The sequence below is a fragment of the Vigna unguiculata genome, chromosome 3 (genome assembly GCF_004118075.2).
Source record: "Vigna unguiculata cultivar IT97K-499-35 chromosome 3, ASM411807v1, whole genome shotgun sequence".
Classification (NCBI taxonomy): Eukaryota; Viridiplantae; Streptophyta; class Magnoliopsida; order Fabales; family Fabaceae; genus Vigna; species Vigna unguiculata.
Genome location: NC_040281.1, coordinates 42,301,434 through 42,316,985, shown reverse-complemented (window position 1 = coordinate 42,316,985; position 15,552 = coordinate 42,301,434). Strand labels below are relative to the sequence as shown.

The following is a 15,552-nucleotide window of genomic DNA, read 5'->3' as shown; positions in this document are numbered from 1 at the left end:
GCTAGTACAGTTTTTCACCTTCATTTCCCCGTTACGTGGCAATCGAATTTTGCTTGGAAAGAATCGAGGGTTATATTATTACGGTCACATACCAAGAGCAACAACCTCTTCTGCAAGTAAACTTGAGTTCCTTTCTTTTTCGTACGATACATTACTCCCTCTCTCATTTTTTCTGCACAAATTCCATTTTTAGCTTCTGAATCTCCAACGATGGTGCTTGAGGTAAATCCCTTTCCCCCTTCGTATGAATTTCAATGTTGTCATTACTATCCGTTTAATCTTATCAATTAGGGTTTCTTCATTCGATCGTGTTTTTATTACTAATTGCAATTCCTTTTCTGTGTTCGAAATAATAGGCCACCATGATCTGTATTGACAATTCGGAATGGATGCGTAATGGAGATTACGCTCCTTCTCGATTTCAAGCCCAAGCGGACGCCGTCAATCTTATTTGCGGTGCCAAAACCCAGGTGTGAAGTCAAACCCGTTTGTCGTTGTTTAAGACTGCTACTATCTGTGACTGCTAATCTCAGTAGAAAAATAAAATGGGTCAAATATTGTCGTGTTTCAGAATAGGACTTTAAGAATTATTTTCAGGTTTTGGAAATTGCGGTAGGGTTCAATTTGTGCTGATATTTTTTTTTTTCTTTTGCTAATTTAGTCTAATCCAGAAAATACGGTGGGAGTTCTCACAATGGCAGGGAAGGGCGTTCGTGTCTTGGTCACCCCTACCAGTGATTTGGGCAAGATCTTAGCTTGCATGCATGGTCAGTGTTTGTTTTTTGAAGTATTTGGATTAAGTGACATTTGAATTTGGCATGTTATAGGATGGTGTGTGTAATTTCTGTGATATAGAGGTGCCTGTTATTTCAACTGATGTGTATGGAACCTATTTCGGAAAATATCGAACGCAATGCTCTGACATGTTATTATGATTTAATTATTCTGTTGACGTAAGAGTTTATGTTTTCCTTGTTTTTCGTGTCCTGCTTTAGGACTAGAAATAGGTGGTGAGATGAACCTAGCTGCGGGCATTCAGGTGGCACAATTGGCTCTTAAGCATAGGCAGAACAAGAAGCAGCAGCAAAGGATTATTGTCTTTGCTGGAAGGTGTGATTAATTGTTTCTTCTGTGTTATTTTAAGTCGTTTTGTCTGTTGCTGACTATATTCTCTCTAATTATATAATTGAATGCTTTTTAGTCCCGTTAAACATGAGAAGAAAATGTTGGAGATGATTGGTAGAAAATTGAAAAAGAACAGTGTAGCACTTGACATTGTCAATTTTGGCGAAGAAGATGAAGGAAAGAATGAGAAGTTAGAAGCACTTCTCTCCGCTGTTAACAATAATGATACCAGTCACATCGTCCATGTTCCATCTGGTCCGAATGCTCTTTCTGATGTACTAATAAGGTTGGTTGGGTTTATTTCTTTATTTCCTTTTTTCCCAGCTTTCCCATTTGAACTGAATTCCCACTTGAGTAATCGAGAAGTTATTGATTTAAGTACCCGTACTACTTCTTTTCAATTCTACCCATTTTCTTCTGGTTCTGATAGAATAGTTTGTATTGTGGACTCTTGGGCATTTTCTTTGTTTCAACATTGGACTCTTGTGGCAGTACTCCTATTTTTACTGGTGATGGGGAAGGTGGAAGTGGTTTTGCAGCAGCTGCCGCAGCTGCTGCAGCAGGCGGTGTATCTGGATTTGAGTTTGGTGTTGATCCGAACTTGGACCCTGAACTAGCTCTCGCTTTAAGAGTTTCAATGGAAGAAGAGAGAGCTAGACAGGAAGCAGCTGCCAAAAAAGCTGCAGAGGATGCTTCCAAACAGGAGAAAGGTGATGAGCAGAAGGCTAGTCCACAGGATACAACTATGACCGAGGGTGCTAGTGCAGGAGCTTCTGAAGCCAATAATAAGAAAACGGATTTGACGGTTGGTGCAATTTGTTGTTTTAGCCATGTTTCTTACTTGTTTTGTCATTTGCTTATTTGAATTATAAAATTAATTATGTAATTCATTTAAGTAGTTTGTAGGACTATCTGCTATAATTGTTTTGTCCAATAGTGTTTATTTTTCATTACCAGTATGTACATGGTTTGACTCTTTTAAAGGCTGTTATTCGAGCTAAAGTATCCTTAGTTCTACAGGATAGTTTTCCTTTTTGTTAGGTGGTGTAATTGAAACTTAAAAAAAGAAAATTGAGTCCGGGAGCTAGTTGCTAACTGAGAGTCTAAAGCATACCTTTGCCGTTGTTCAGTGCTAGTGACTTAAGTGTGACTGTGTCTGGGTTCTAGATGATCACTCAAGTGAATTTAATCAGAGAAAATGTACTCCATAGCATCATCATTGCTCAATTGATAATCGTAGCATCTTGTTTTGGCATCTTATAATGTATTATAATTATGTCCACTTTTACCATCTTTAGTATTATATTGTTTTCCCTTTACCATGTTTTCCACTGAGTATCTAGAAACATAATCTTTGTAAGCATTTTTTTTTAAACTAAAGCAGCTCTTTTGGATTCTATCATTACATTCTAACTGTTATGATGAGTACTGTCAGTTTGGGTAACTTGTGTCTAGCAACATGTTGCTTTTCTAGTTGCATTTCAACTTGATTAGCAACAAATCTGTTTAGCGAGCTGGTGTGAGTATGTTCTTGTCCTCTACCCCAAATAATTTGCTTCTGCTTGCTTTGTTTTGGATCAGTTCTCTTGTTTTGTTTTCATTCTTCCCACAAATGAGTGTCCTATAACAGTATGTGATATGCATGAGCTGATGTTCAATTGAAAACAGGACGATGAGAATGCTCTACTACAGCAGGCTCTTGCAATGTCAATGGACGATCCTGCAATTAGCCATGATGTGAGAGATACAGATATGTCTGAGGCAGCTGCTGATGATCCTGAGCTGGCTCTAGGTGAGTTTTACGCTTAATCGTTCTGTATTTAAACATGGGCGGGTATTTTCTCATTATGTTGATTGATGATTGATTTGATTCTGGAACTGAGAAAAAACGTTTCAGGGTCTGGCTATTTTTTCTCCGTCTGTTTTTTGAGGTGTCAATGATTTGACTTGTTTAATCATGTGTAATCATATTCTCTCTTTTTTCTTAATGACAACTCGTTCTGGTTATGGAGTACCTTTGCATCTGATAGAATTTACAGGAAAGCTTTAGTAGTTGTCCTGATCACATCGAGTTCTTGTCTTCTATTGTAGCTCTCCAATTGTCAGTAGAAGATAGCTCAAAGGACTCGGCAAGCCAGTCTGACGTCAGTAAATTATTAGCAGATCAGTCCTTTGTATCTTCTATCCTTGCATCGGTATGTCTATAGATCCTGAAAATTTCCATCTTGTTCTTTTAATGCTTGTTTGATTTGGCGTCAATCAAAACTGGACTTGCAATCATTGAAGCTAAAGTAAAAAGCCTCCATATCTTTTTAACTGATACGATTCAAAAATATCAGAAACTGACATACCATAAATGTATTAATAAAATGATTTGCTTCTGCAGCTTCCCGGGGTTGACCCAAATGACCCATCGGTCAAAGATTTACTGGCTTCTATGCAAAATCAGTCTGAGGTAGGTTTTCTTCTATGAAGAATAATCTGTATTCTCCTTTGTCCTTTATGGTGGGAAAATTTATTCATGTTCGACGGGCAAATTTGGTCATTATAACTTTGATCAATATTTGTTTGCTCGAAATTGTATGTTTTTCCCTGCAACCATTTAGATGAAGAGAAGGGTGAACGTGGTTAAAAAATGCCGATTTAAATACAACAGTTTCCAATAAATGGCAAAATTTATACGTGCAGGTGGAAATATAATATTTAGTTGACAAAATATAATTTTATACGAGTGATATATGAACACCTTTATGCTCAGTACTACAAATAACTAATTAAAATTCCAGACAGTTTTGGTACATTCCTGTATTAATAACAATTTATTGATTGTGCTGTCTATCAGCCTCAGCAGAAAAACGAAGACAAGCCACCAAATGAAGAGGAGAAAAAGTAATACTGATCGAGTCTCTTCGCTGTTTTATTTCTGTTCCTCTGGTGGCTTATAATAGCATGTTGGAAAGTGATTTTACTTGGGTGTTATTACCCTGCTGATTGAAACGGATGTATCTCGATTTAATACGGATGATTGAGTAGAGCATATCAGAAGAAAAAAAAATATTGTCAATGAGGGTATGAATCGATCACATGGTTTTATTAAGGAATACTTCATCATTTTAAAACATTGCAGAATCTAGTACATGGTTTCCTTTCCTTTTCCTTATCTGCATGTATTTATTTTAGTTCGAAAGTTTATGCCTAATGCTGAAACGTGGCATTTCCTAGTTCAACGCATAACCCATCCATATGAAAAAATTATTATAAAATTTACTTCTCTGTCAATGTTGTCCAATCATCGACAGCTGAACGGATTGGGCAGGTGAATTTGTATGTTAAGTGACTTGAATACCAAGCAAAAAGGATTGTATAAATTTGATCGATTTCCATTTGTATACGCTGCTCAGTTCTGCACTAGTTTTAGTTATACATTAAATAATTACTCAGCGGCTTGTGTTTAGTCATTATCTGTAATTCTTATGTGAATTTGGTTCACTGGGTTTTACGATTGACAAGGAATGTATTCGAGCAACCAATCTCTGGAGTTGGGCCCAGTGGTGTGAAGTTGTGTAAACTGAAAAAGGGTAAAACAACCATGAGAAGGAATTAGTCATCTAAATATGTATTCTTGATTGAATGGGTTTCATAAGTAAACAATCTTTCATTATTAATTTAACAAAATGTAAATGATGAAATGAAAAAAAAAAACACTCTTGAAATCACTTTAACTTGGACAGGAAATTTTACAGTTTTTCAGGAAATTTAAATATGTTCCTTTAAATTACTTCCATTTTAAGTTGTTTAATCTTTTAAATGTTCAGACAATATTAAATTTTAATTGTCTTGTTTGAATGAAGTATTCTAAATTGAAATTACTATCAAGTAATAAATTTACTACTTTAACTTTACATTAATCAAAATTAACTATTGCAAACTGCAACTGAAAAATAGTCCCGAAAAATCATGATAAACATCAATTGAGTACTGGATTATATTGATAGATAAATAATTTTAATAATGTGAAAGAAAAACTAATTTATATCAATATGGAGTAAAAAACTTTGATTTACCCCAACTAAAATTAGTCTCTTTAGCCGTGTCTAAAAAAAGAAGAAAAGCTTAGTTGACACTCATTGAAAGATAATCATGTCAATGTTGAGAAAACTTTGATTATTGTTAATTAGGAAATAACTTAACTTGTCTTCTAATAGATAATTGTAAAAAATAAAATAATCTTAAATGACATCAATTGAAAATAATATATGATGATGTTAATACAAAAATTGGGTTTAGAATATGGTTGAAGTTGGCAAAAAAATCTAACTTATTATTTTAGCTTAAAAATAACATTGATTTGTATGACACAGACTAACTTTAGTGATAACTATATGTAAAAAAGCTTTGCAATATAAAATTTTATGTCAATGATGAAGCCTTGACCTTAACAGACAATGATCTGCATTGAGCCAAAAATAATAAAGCATAATTCAAAATTTATTAGTTTTAGGTTAAATTAAAATGATCTAATTGTAATTATTCTTATAAATTAATTCAAAATTTCTGTCCTAATAAAGAATTTTATCATAATATTTTAGTTTTTTTAAACACAACTTAACCTTCTAAATACTTCTCATCTAAATCCAAGATAGACGTAATTTTACCTCTTTTATCTCGAGTACATCAGCTACTAGTTTGTAATTGACAATAAACTGAGTAAAGTTTTGAAGTGCACCCAGTAAAGCACGTGGGTTAGACCAATTGAATATTGTTTTGCTGAACCCAGATCATATCTAAAGAAACAATGTCTGCAACCGTGAAGGAAACACCCAAAATTATAATCTGTAGGAACCGATGTGAAGCCCGTGACAAAGTTAGAGTCGTGCTACACAGTGAAGATAAAATAAAAGTCTAGAAAGTTGTGAAATTCAAATTTTCAAATACGTCTGATAGATAAGTTAAGGAGATAGAAATTAATTAATGACCTAAATTCCATTTCATAGTTTCCAGGGCCGGCATTCTTAGTCATGGACCAATCATTACTTTATTTGTTGGGTCCATTGAGCTTTCTTATATCCTTTCTCTTTAGTATCACTTCAATGCCATAATCCTCACCAAAGTTTTGGACTCTGAAAATGGGAACCACTTTAGCTGCAAAAACTCTCTCTGCTTTTCTATGGCTTTTCTTCTATGCCACACTCGTTTCTTCCAAATACATCAGGTACAATACCGGCGCTACTATTGTGCCAGGAAAATTGAACGTTCACCTGGTTCCACACTCCCATGATGATGTTGGTTGGCTCAAAACCGTTGATCAGTACTATGTTGGATCAAACAACAGTATCCAGGTTAGAATCATAACATTCATTCGTGTTCGTTTTTAGCTATGGGAAATGTGAGTCTAAGTCTCATAGAGTAAGAAGTAAGTATGAGAAATTTAAGTGGAGTACAGAAAAATCATAAATTCATTATTTTAAAATTTTGAGTCAAGAGTGTGTCAATTGTACGATCGTTGGACTCATGTTTGGTTTCCGGTGATCCTATATCTATATATAATTCTCCACTTTTTGGACTTCACAGTATGTTTGATGAAACAGGGGGCATGTGTTGAGAATGTGCTGGATTCGGTGGTTGTGTCTCTTCAGAAAGACCCAAATAGAAAGTTTGTGTTTGTCGAAATGGTAAAACGAAAAATGTATCATAATATTCCATTTGTTGTCAATTGGACATAACATAATACTAGGTTTGGTTTGATCTGGTAAATGGTGATAAATGTTATTAGGCCTTTTTCCATCGATGGTGGGTGGAACAAAGTCCAGAAACACAAGAAGAAGTGAGAAAGCTTGTGGATGCGGGGCAGTTAGAAATCATGTTCGTGCCACATTTATCTGCTTTATTTTTATCGCATTCGTCTTTCTAAAAACTGGAGCTTTTTTGTTTTTTTTTTTTGTGGGGACCAGCGCACGTGTGTTTTTTAGTGTGAGTGAGAGATAAAGATTAGGGAATCTTGTTGCATGCTGCAGATGTGTGTTTTGACGTGTTTTTGTCGGCAGAAACGGTGGTTGGTGCATGCACGATGAAGCTGCAACGCATTACATAGACATGATTGATCAAACCACTTTGGGCCATCGATTTATCAAGGATGAGTTTAACAAGACTCCCACCGTTGGATGGCAGATTGATCCATTTGGACACTCTGCTGTGCAGGCTTACCTCCTTGGAGCTGAGGTACCAACATTTCCAATTCATTCATTTTTCGTTTTTCTTGTTTTCATTCTACGAGGCTGGCCGAAGAAACAAACACAAGACAATGGTGGTTCTTAATAGTTTCACAATCTCCATCGAAGTATATAAATAAATATAAATATCATTTTAAAAGTTTATTTTATAAAATTAAATTAAACTTAAAGTCCTTTCAACAATCATCGTAAAATTAACTTTAGTAAATGTTTTTTTCTTGAGTTTTGAAACTTTACTTTAACTTATTTAAATTTAAAATTACTATATTTAATTAAGTTTTAAATATCTTATAAATTTAAATAACTTTAATAATTTTTTATAAAATAAATTTTGTTTTCATATAAATATTTTGTGATAGTTAATGGAATGACATCACAGGTGCTTTTTTGCTTTTTTTCATTTCTAACATAGTGAACAACTCCTTCTTGAGTAACTCTTTTCTTCTTTAATCTCATGCGATCTATTAATCAAGTCACCCTTTTCCTTTAAAAAAGCAAGTTTAACGACTGAATTGGAAAAAAATTAGAAGGGAAGACATAAAATAATAGACAAATTAGAGATAAAAAGATAAAAATAATAATTATGTATTCTTTTTACGATAAAATCAAATAATAAAATACTTAGATGAAAAGAAAAATATTTTAAACATTGCATAAAATGATTCTTTTAATAACAAAAAACATTAAATTTATAAATTGGTTTAAATTTAAATAAGCCTCTTGTTTTTATTATTATTGAATGCGCACTGCATTATTTTTATTTACTGTTATTATTAGAAGGGTGTATATTAAGTTGGCATTTGGTTGGCTGCTTTATATTGAGAAAATAAAACCAAAAGCCAGGCTACATCTAAACCATTTTAGTTTTTGAATAATAATTATGTCATGATAGTTTTCTTTTACAAAATTTTAATTGATTATTATTGTAGAAAGATATCAACAATATTGAATTTTACTTTTACCTTTTGATGATTTTATCGAACAAAATTAGTTTTTTAATGAATTATACTATTAAAAATTTAAAATATTTGATGATTTTATTTAGTTATTGTAAACTATGGATGCTAAATATTGATTTTACATGGATAAAATTTATTGTAACTAAATATATTTGAATATATAAATTATATTTTAAATTTATAATAAATAATTACAATTTCCTTAAAAAGTTATTTCAATTATTTAAAAAAGAATTTAGAAAGAAGTAAAAAGTACAATGAAAATAAAATGTATAAGTTAGTTGTTGTAATATATTGGAACTTCTTATCATCTTGTTCATGTTCTTCTCCCATGATTTATAATGTGTATGGATACTTTGAGTTTTATCTAAAATGAACTGTGCTTCCACATGAATTGCATAATTGTGACTACTAATAAATGAAAAAAAAAATTAATCAATTTTACTTTGCCATTGCATGCAGCTTGGGTTTGATTCTGTACATTTTGCAAGAATTGATTATCAAGACAGGGCTAAGCGCAAAGCTGATAAGTCTCTTGAAGTTGTTTGGCGTGCCTCCAAAACATTTGGTTCTTCTGCTCAGATTTTTGCCAATGCTTTCCCTGTTCATTATAGTGCTCCAAATGGTTTCAACTTTGAAGTCAATAATGTTGATGTTAATGTTGTTCCAGTGCAGGTTCCAACACTAAACAAGCTAAAATGCTGATGCTATTTTGCACTTTTTGATATGCATATGCCTTATATATTTAACTTCATTTTTACACATGCAGGATGATCCTCTTCTTTTTGACTACAACGTTGAACAACGTGTCCAAGACTTTATTGAAGCTGCTATTACCCAAGTAATCTCATTCCATCCCAGAATTTTGTCACTAGAGTGGCAATTTCCCTATAGTGATTAATGAGTGTATCATTGTAGTGGGAATGAGGAAGTCACAAATTTTGAATATGACTCTTGAAACTGAGAGGTTCTCATTTCATATAACAATTAGCTTTGCTTGTGGTTAATTTAGGCAAATGTGACGAGGACAAACCATATAATGTGGACAATGGGTGATGATTTCCAGTACCAATATGCAGAGACTTGGTTCAAGCAAATGGATAAATTAATTCACTATGTTAATAAGGTGATGAATCATAATACATCGCAGCTATTGATTTTTATACATGTACTGTTTGATCATATTACGCTGAGAGAAAATGCATGCTTCCCTGTGTTTTAAATCTTCAGGATGGTAGAGTAAACGCTTTGTATTCCACTCCATCTATTTACACCAATGCCAAAAATGCTGCTAATCAAACTTGGCCTCTGAAAACTGATGATTACTTCCCGTAAGGATATACATGCTATTGTTTTGTTTGCAAACTAGCTTATTATCTCAACCACTGTTGCACATTCCTGATTATTTCTTATGTATATAGGTATGCTGATAGTGCTAATGCTTATTGGACTGGCTATTTCACCAGTCGCCCAGCCTTAAAGCGATATGTTAGATTGGCAAGTGGATACTATTTGGTATAATACTTCTTTGTACTAAACAAAATAAAATTGGATGGATTTTTTTCTTGTTTGCTCCCAAGTGTTCTAGTTAAATACAAGACATTGCTACAATTTTGATGCAGGCTACGCGTCAACTTGAATTTTTTGCTGGAAAGCAATCAGCTAAATACAGTACTTTTGGTCTTGGAGATGCTCTAGGAATTGCACAACACCATGATGCTGTCAGTGGCACTGCCAAACAGCATACAACCAATGACTATGCCAAACGACTGGCTATTGGAGTCTCTGAGGTCAGGATTAGATATTGTCTAAATTTTAAATTTGACCATATATTTTGTGTCCTGGATTCGTTTATATCGTTAAAGTTTCTAAAGAAAACAATGTTTTGTTATAGGCTGAAGCAGTTGTTAGTTCTTCCTTGGCTTGTATTACTAGTAAGAAATCAAATGGTCAATGTTCAGCACCTGCATCGGCTTTTGCCCAGGTAAAGTTTCAATTTCAAAGAAAAAACAATGTTTCTCTATGCTTGATATTTGTTACTCTTTTCCAAATGTCTTGCCAAAAAAAATGTCCAAGACATTTCTGTCAATGGTCCAGGCTTTCAGCTAAAGATAGATATATCTACAAGACTTGTTTACCATGATATGTTTATTTTGTATACGTAGATTATGTAGTTTGCCATATTCTTGATTCTTTAATTTTTTTTTTCATTACTGTTTGATCTGTTGGCAGTGTCAATTGTTAAATATCAGTTACTGCCCTCCTACAGAAGATAACATTCCAGACGCCAAGAGTTTGGTAACATTTTCTTAAGCTTTGATAATGAGTTCTGGTTAAATTCTGTCTATCATATGTTAATAATAATTATTTCCAGGTAGCTGTGGTGTATAATCCACTTGGATGGAAACGTACTGATATTGTCAAAATACCAGTGAGTACATGTCATTTACTTGCAAAATCATAATACATATGGATTCCTATTTTACTCTAAAGGTGGCATTATTTGCATCAGGTTAATGATGCTAATCTTGTTGTCCAAGACTCACTGGGCAATAATATCGAAGTACAATATGTAGATGTGGATGATGTTACAACAAATTTAAGAAATTTCTATGTAAAGGCTTATTTGGGGGTGTCACCAAAACAAGCCCCAAAGTACTGGCTTCTGTTTCAGGCGTCAGTACCTCCACTTGGATGGAGCACGTACTTCATTTCTAAAGCAACGGGAACAGGTACACTTCCACTTTTCTCCCATTTTCTAAGTGCACTAACCATTTATTTTTCCTTTTTGACACACTATTTTACCATCTGAGTCGTGGCTCAGTGGTAAAGGTTGCCTTGTGCCTCCGTATAAGGTTTGCCTTGTGACCACACCATTTATCACTCAAGGTACCACTAATTGTTGTGCTTTGGATCACCCATTAACACCATATGGACCTGATATGTTCAAATGCATTTGGTGAAACATAAGTCATGCATGTTTGACAACCTCTGGAAAGGCATTGCATTAGTTAGGAAAGAGGGAACGTTAAAGGGCAATTTTTCTTTCTTTGTGTTGGACTAATTGTCTGTTGGGCCTAATTTTAGTGTAAAAATATATGAGGTTCTGTTGAGAAGTCTATGTCTATATCCAAGATCCATTTGGATAAGTGCATCACAAGCTCCATTCAAAAACTCCAGTTTTTAGTTTAATTGTCGTGCTGAAAAGTATTTATGATATATTAACCAATTAAAACTCGTTTTTAGTTTAACTTTTGAGATAATTATCATAAAAGCTGACAACACTACCTACATGGATATTAGTTATTAGATGCTAGCATAACAAACCTTTACGCTGCTAGCTAGTGCATTCTAATTAAATTTATTAGTTTTTAGTACTAAGCATGCTTTTTTGTTGTTTCAATTTAAAAGGGTCCAGAACAAAAAACCTATCTAACCTCGGCAGTCAGAGAGGTGACACCATTGTCATTGGGCCCGGAGATTTAAAGATGTCCTTTTCCTCAACCTCTGGACAACTCAAAAGGATGTATAATTCTAGAACTGGAGTACGTATTTTGCAAAATTCATACAGCGCAGTAGTTCCCACTCATTGAACTTCAAATTGTCATATTCCATGATCATTTATTTATTTATTTTGACACATAATCACCATTTATTCAACAGAAGTTCCTGCTCATGACCATTTATTGTTATGCTATATTTTTTGTATTCTTGACAATATATTCTATTGAATTCATATGAATAAAAGTAATGTGTAGCAATAGTATGTTCAAGGCATATTTTCTCACTTATATTTTAGTTTTATTGATTTCATATTCTGACATATTTCTAAGGGTGTGATGGAGAGAGTATTTCACTATCTTAAAATTTTTCCCAGGTTGATATACCTATTCAGCAAAGCTATCTCTATTATGGATCTAGTGAGGGTGATAGTGATCCTCAGGTGTGTGATTTATTTGCACATATAACTCATTCCAATAACAAATTAAATTAGTACGATGTATGCGTCAATGATGTGATTTCTTCCACAGGCGTCTGGTGCATATATATTCCGGCCTAATGGATCCCCTCCAACTATCATTTCAAGATCAGTAAGTTCTTTCCATGAATCTAGTAACATCTGAGATTAGTTTTATATAAAATAGAATTATTTATATGAACTCTAAATGGACAACGAGATATTCACAAAAAGTTCTAACAAAGTATCATGGTTTTCTATTTTCTAGTAGTCTTACAACATGCCTTTCAATTTCTTTCTAAGATTCTTATATATCTAATACTACATCTATAGTCTCTATATTTGCTTTTTGATTTATTTGATGTGCAGGTGCCCACCAAGGTAATCCGCGGACCACTAGTTGATGAAGTTCATCAGAAATTCAGCTCTTGGATTTATCAGGTCAGTACCTCAGCAGAATTATTAAGTCAGGGATGCAAAAAGTATTTTGCATTCAGAGTCCTTTAAAGATTATGCTTTTTGTTTAACTTATATCGTCTAGTCCCATATATTCTATGTTGTAATAAATTTATGAATTTCAAGATACAACAGTGAAGGCTGAGTATTAGTGTTTCTTGGCTTCGTTTTTATTGAGGCAATTAAGTGATACACAATCTAGATCTTTAAGGGAGTGAATGCATTCAGGCAGGGACCTTATCACATTATCTTGATTGATGACATTTATAACTAATTTTAGACTGTAATTTTGAGTTATTCAATAATCAATGACTACAAATTGGTAGAAGGAAAAGAAAAAGCGTTATAGTGGAAAAGTTGCAGCTCATTTCTTTACTTTCAGATCATTAAGTTATAGATTTTGACAGATGTCCAATTGACTGTAAATGATACTTGAATTGAATATTTGAATGCCTCTGCTTTGTCTTGAATAACCTTTTCCTTCTATTTGTTTGTTTACTTTTTAGGTTACTAGGCTTTACAAAGACAAAGACCATGCTGAAGTCGAATTCACTGTAAGTTGGATTGTCTGGTCTTATGAAGCTTATGTTAATTGGCCTAACATGGATTCCGTAGGCTGGAGTTGAGAAATAGCAAATAATAAGGTTCTGACCTGAGTTTATTTATGAAGATTGGTCCAATTCCTACTGATGATGGAGTTGGAAAAGAGGTGGTCACACGAATGACAGCAAATATGGCCACAAACAAGGAGTTTTATACTGATTCCAACGGCAGAGATTTTCTCAAACGAGTAATTTTATACATTTTTTTCTTTCTTTATAATGAAATACTCTAGATCTAGGGAAAAATTGCAATATGACCCTTAAAACTGTCATGCAGGTTCGAGATCATAGGGATGATTGGCCCCTTCAAGTAACTCAACCAGTTGCAGGAAACTATTACCCAGTAAAATTCTTTAACACTTAATTTCATTAGGATTTCAGGTTTTAATTGTAGATAATGTCAGGGAATGTAAGACTGGAAAATTAAATAGAAGAACTTGAGAGAGAGGGAGTGGCATATGTTAGTTCTATTGCTCCAAAGTTGATAGGTTTCTACAATGTTGATAAAATTTATATAAAACCATTCTATTTGTTTTTTTCTCTGTCCAGCTTAATCTTGGAATTTATACCAAGGATAAGAAATCTGAGTTCTCAGTCTTAGTTGATCGTGCCACTGGTGGGGCTAGCATCAAAGATGGTGAGGTGGAATTGATGCTTCACAGGTATTAAATCTGTCTTTTAGTCTAAATCAGTAGTATTTTACTGCAAACAAAATATATATTCACATAATTTTTACCACTCAAGGCGTATTCTTCACGATGATGGTCGAGGAGTTGGGGAAGCACTCGATGAACAAGTTTGCGTGAACAATAACAAAACATGTGAAGGACTAACAGTATGGCAATCTCATTAATTGATTTATATTTCTTAGCATCCTCTTTATTAATGGATTGAGTGGCAAATTCAGTTTTCTTTTGTGAAAGACGTGAATTGAAACACTCTCTTTCACCAACTTGGTAGAAAAGCTAGAAAGTTGAAATTGACTATGTTTTCCTTTCTTCTATCTATATAAAGTATATCTCTTTCTTTTCCTGTCATATCAGGTCAGAGGAAATTATTATATCAGCATAGACAAACTTGGAGCTGGTGCACGCTGGCGCCGTACAACTGGTCAAGAAATCTATTCGCCATTCTTATTGGCTTTTACACATGAGGTATGATATGACAGTTGCATGCACTTATGAATTTATGATCATCAACATATTAATGATATCTTATGGGGTGTTTACTGATCAGAACTCGGAAAGTTGGAAGTCCTCACATTGGACCAAAGGAACAATCATGGACCCAAATTACAGCTTGCCCCCGAATGTTGCTCTGATAACTCTTGAGGTAGAACAAATGCTGAGGATATCTGTAACTGTAACACTTTTGACTATCTCTCTCTCTTCTAACCAAATTTCTTTTGCAGGAGTTGGATGGTGGAGTTGTGCTTCTCCGTTTGGCACATCTCTATGAGGTTAGTCTATACAAGATATTTATCACATATAACTTCAGATGAACCGAGCCAAATTGATAAATACATGTTTTAGTGTAATTCAGTTTGGTTATGTAATACTGTAATATCTCTCAGTTTTAACTAATATCATGTTTTCGCTGTGATTAGGCAAGTGAAGATGCTGAGTATTCAACTCTAACCAAAGTAGAACTGAAGAAGCTGTTTGCCAAGAAAACGGTACATAGATATTCTTTCACCCTTAAGAAAAAGGGTTTTCCTATTTTTCTTGTCTTTTTGATGCACATAGTTTTTTAGATTAGCATATAATTTGGATTGCTTTTGTGCTATAAAACTTTGTCTTTCTAGTTGTAACGGGTGATGGTGTTTTATTATGCAGATAAAGGAGTTGAAAGAGGTAAGTTTATCAGCTAACCAAGAGAAGTCAGAAATAAAGAGAATGACATGGAAGGTTGAAGGAGACAATGGAGAAGAACCTCAAGGACTTAAGGGTGGCCCTGTCAGAAATCCTAATTTCGTTGTTGAGCTTGGCCCCATGGAAATACGAACTTTCCTATTGAAACTTTAAAATACCTCAAGTCATCATTGATGATTTTATTTGAAGAAATAAACATTGAAATAGTTCTGTCAGTGAAGTAAACATGTTTGATGTTTTTATCTTTTATCTTCAATTTCTAATTGCAAAAGGTTAACCAAATCCCATATTTTATCTCCTTTTTCGTAAAGTATCTGTAACATATCAAATATTTGGATAGTAAATTTTGAA

At 33.7% G+C, this 15,552-nt stretch overlaps 2 protein-coding genes across 2 annotated transcripts; both read left to right on the top strand.

The window, feature by feature from the left end:
• On the top strand, positions 1–4,261 carry LOC114179315 (26S proteasome non-ATPase regulatory subunit 4 homolog). Its single transcript, XM_028065608.1, has 10 exons — positions 1–222; positions 357–470; positions 662–767; positions 996–1,110; positions 1,202–1,411; positions 1,618–1,930; positions 2,794–2,917; positions 3,217–3,320; positions 3,512–3,580; positions 3,968–4,261. The coding sequence occupies exons 1-10, from the start codon at positions 211–213 to the stop codon at positions 4,016–4,018; spliced, it is 1,218 nt and encodes a 405-aa protein (XP_027921409.1). The 5' UTR covers positions 1–210; the 3' UTR covers positions 4,019–4,261.
• Positions 4,262–6,125: 1,864 nt separating this feature from the next.
• Positions 6,126–15,552, top strand: LOC114176349 (alpha-mannosidase-like). Its single transcript, XM_028061369.1, has 28 exons — positions 6,126–6,464; positions 6,714–6,797; positions 6,899–6,987; positions 7,170–7,344; positions 8,777–8,989; positions 9,084–9,155; positions 9,327–9,440; positions 9,545–9,645; positions 9,736–9,829; positions 9,937–10,104; positions 10,209–10,298; positions 10,547–10,612; positions 10,689–10,745; positions 10,827–11,046; positions 11,726–11,859; positions 12,192–12,257; positions 12,346–12,405; positions 12,642–12,713; positions 13,235–13,282; positions 13,399–13,518; positions 13,608–13,673; positions 13,880–13,992; positions 14,075–14,165; positions 14,374–14,484; positions 14,567–14,662; positions 14,742–14,789; positions 14,937–15,005; positions 15,166–15,552. Exons 1-28 carry the CDS (start codon positions 6,252–6,254, stop codon positions 15,352–15,354), a joined length of 3,039 nt encoding a protein of 1,012 aa, XP_027917170.1. The 5' UTR covers positions 6,126–6,251; the 3' UTR covers positions 15,355–15,552.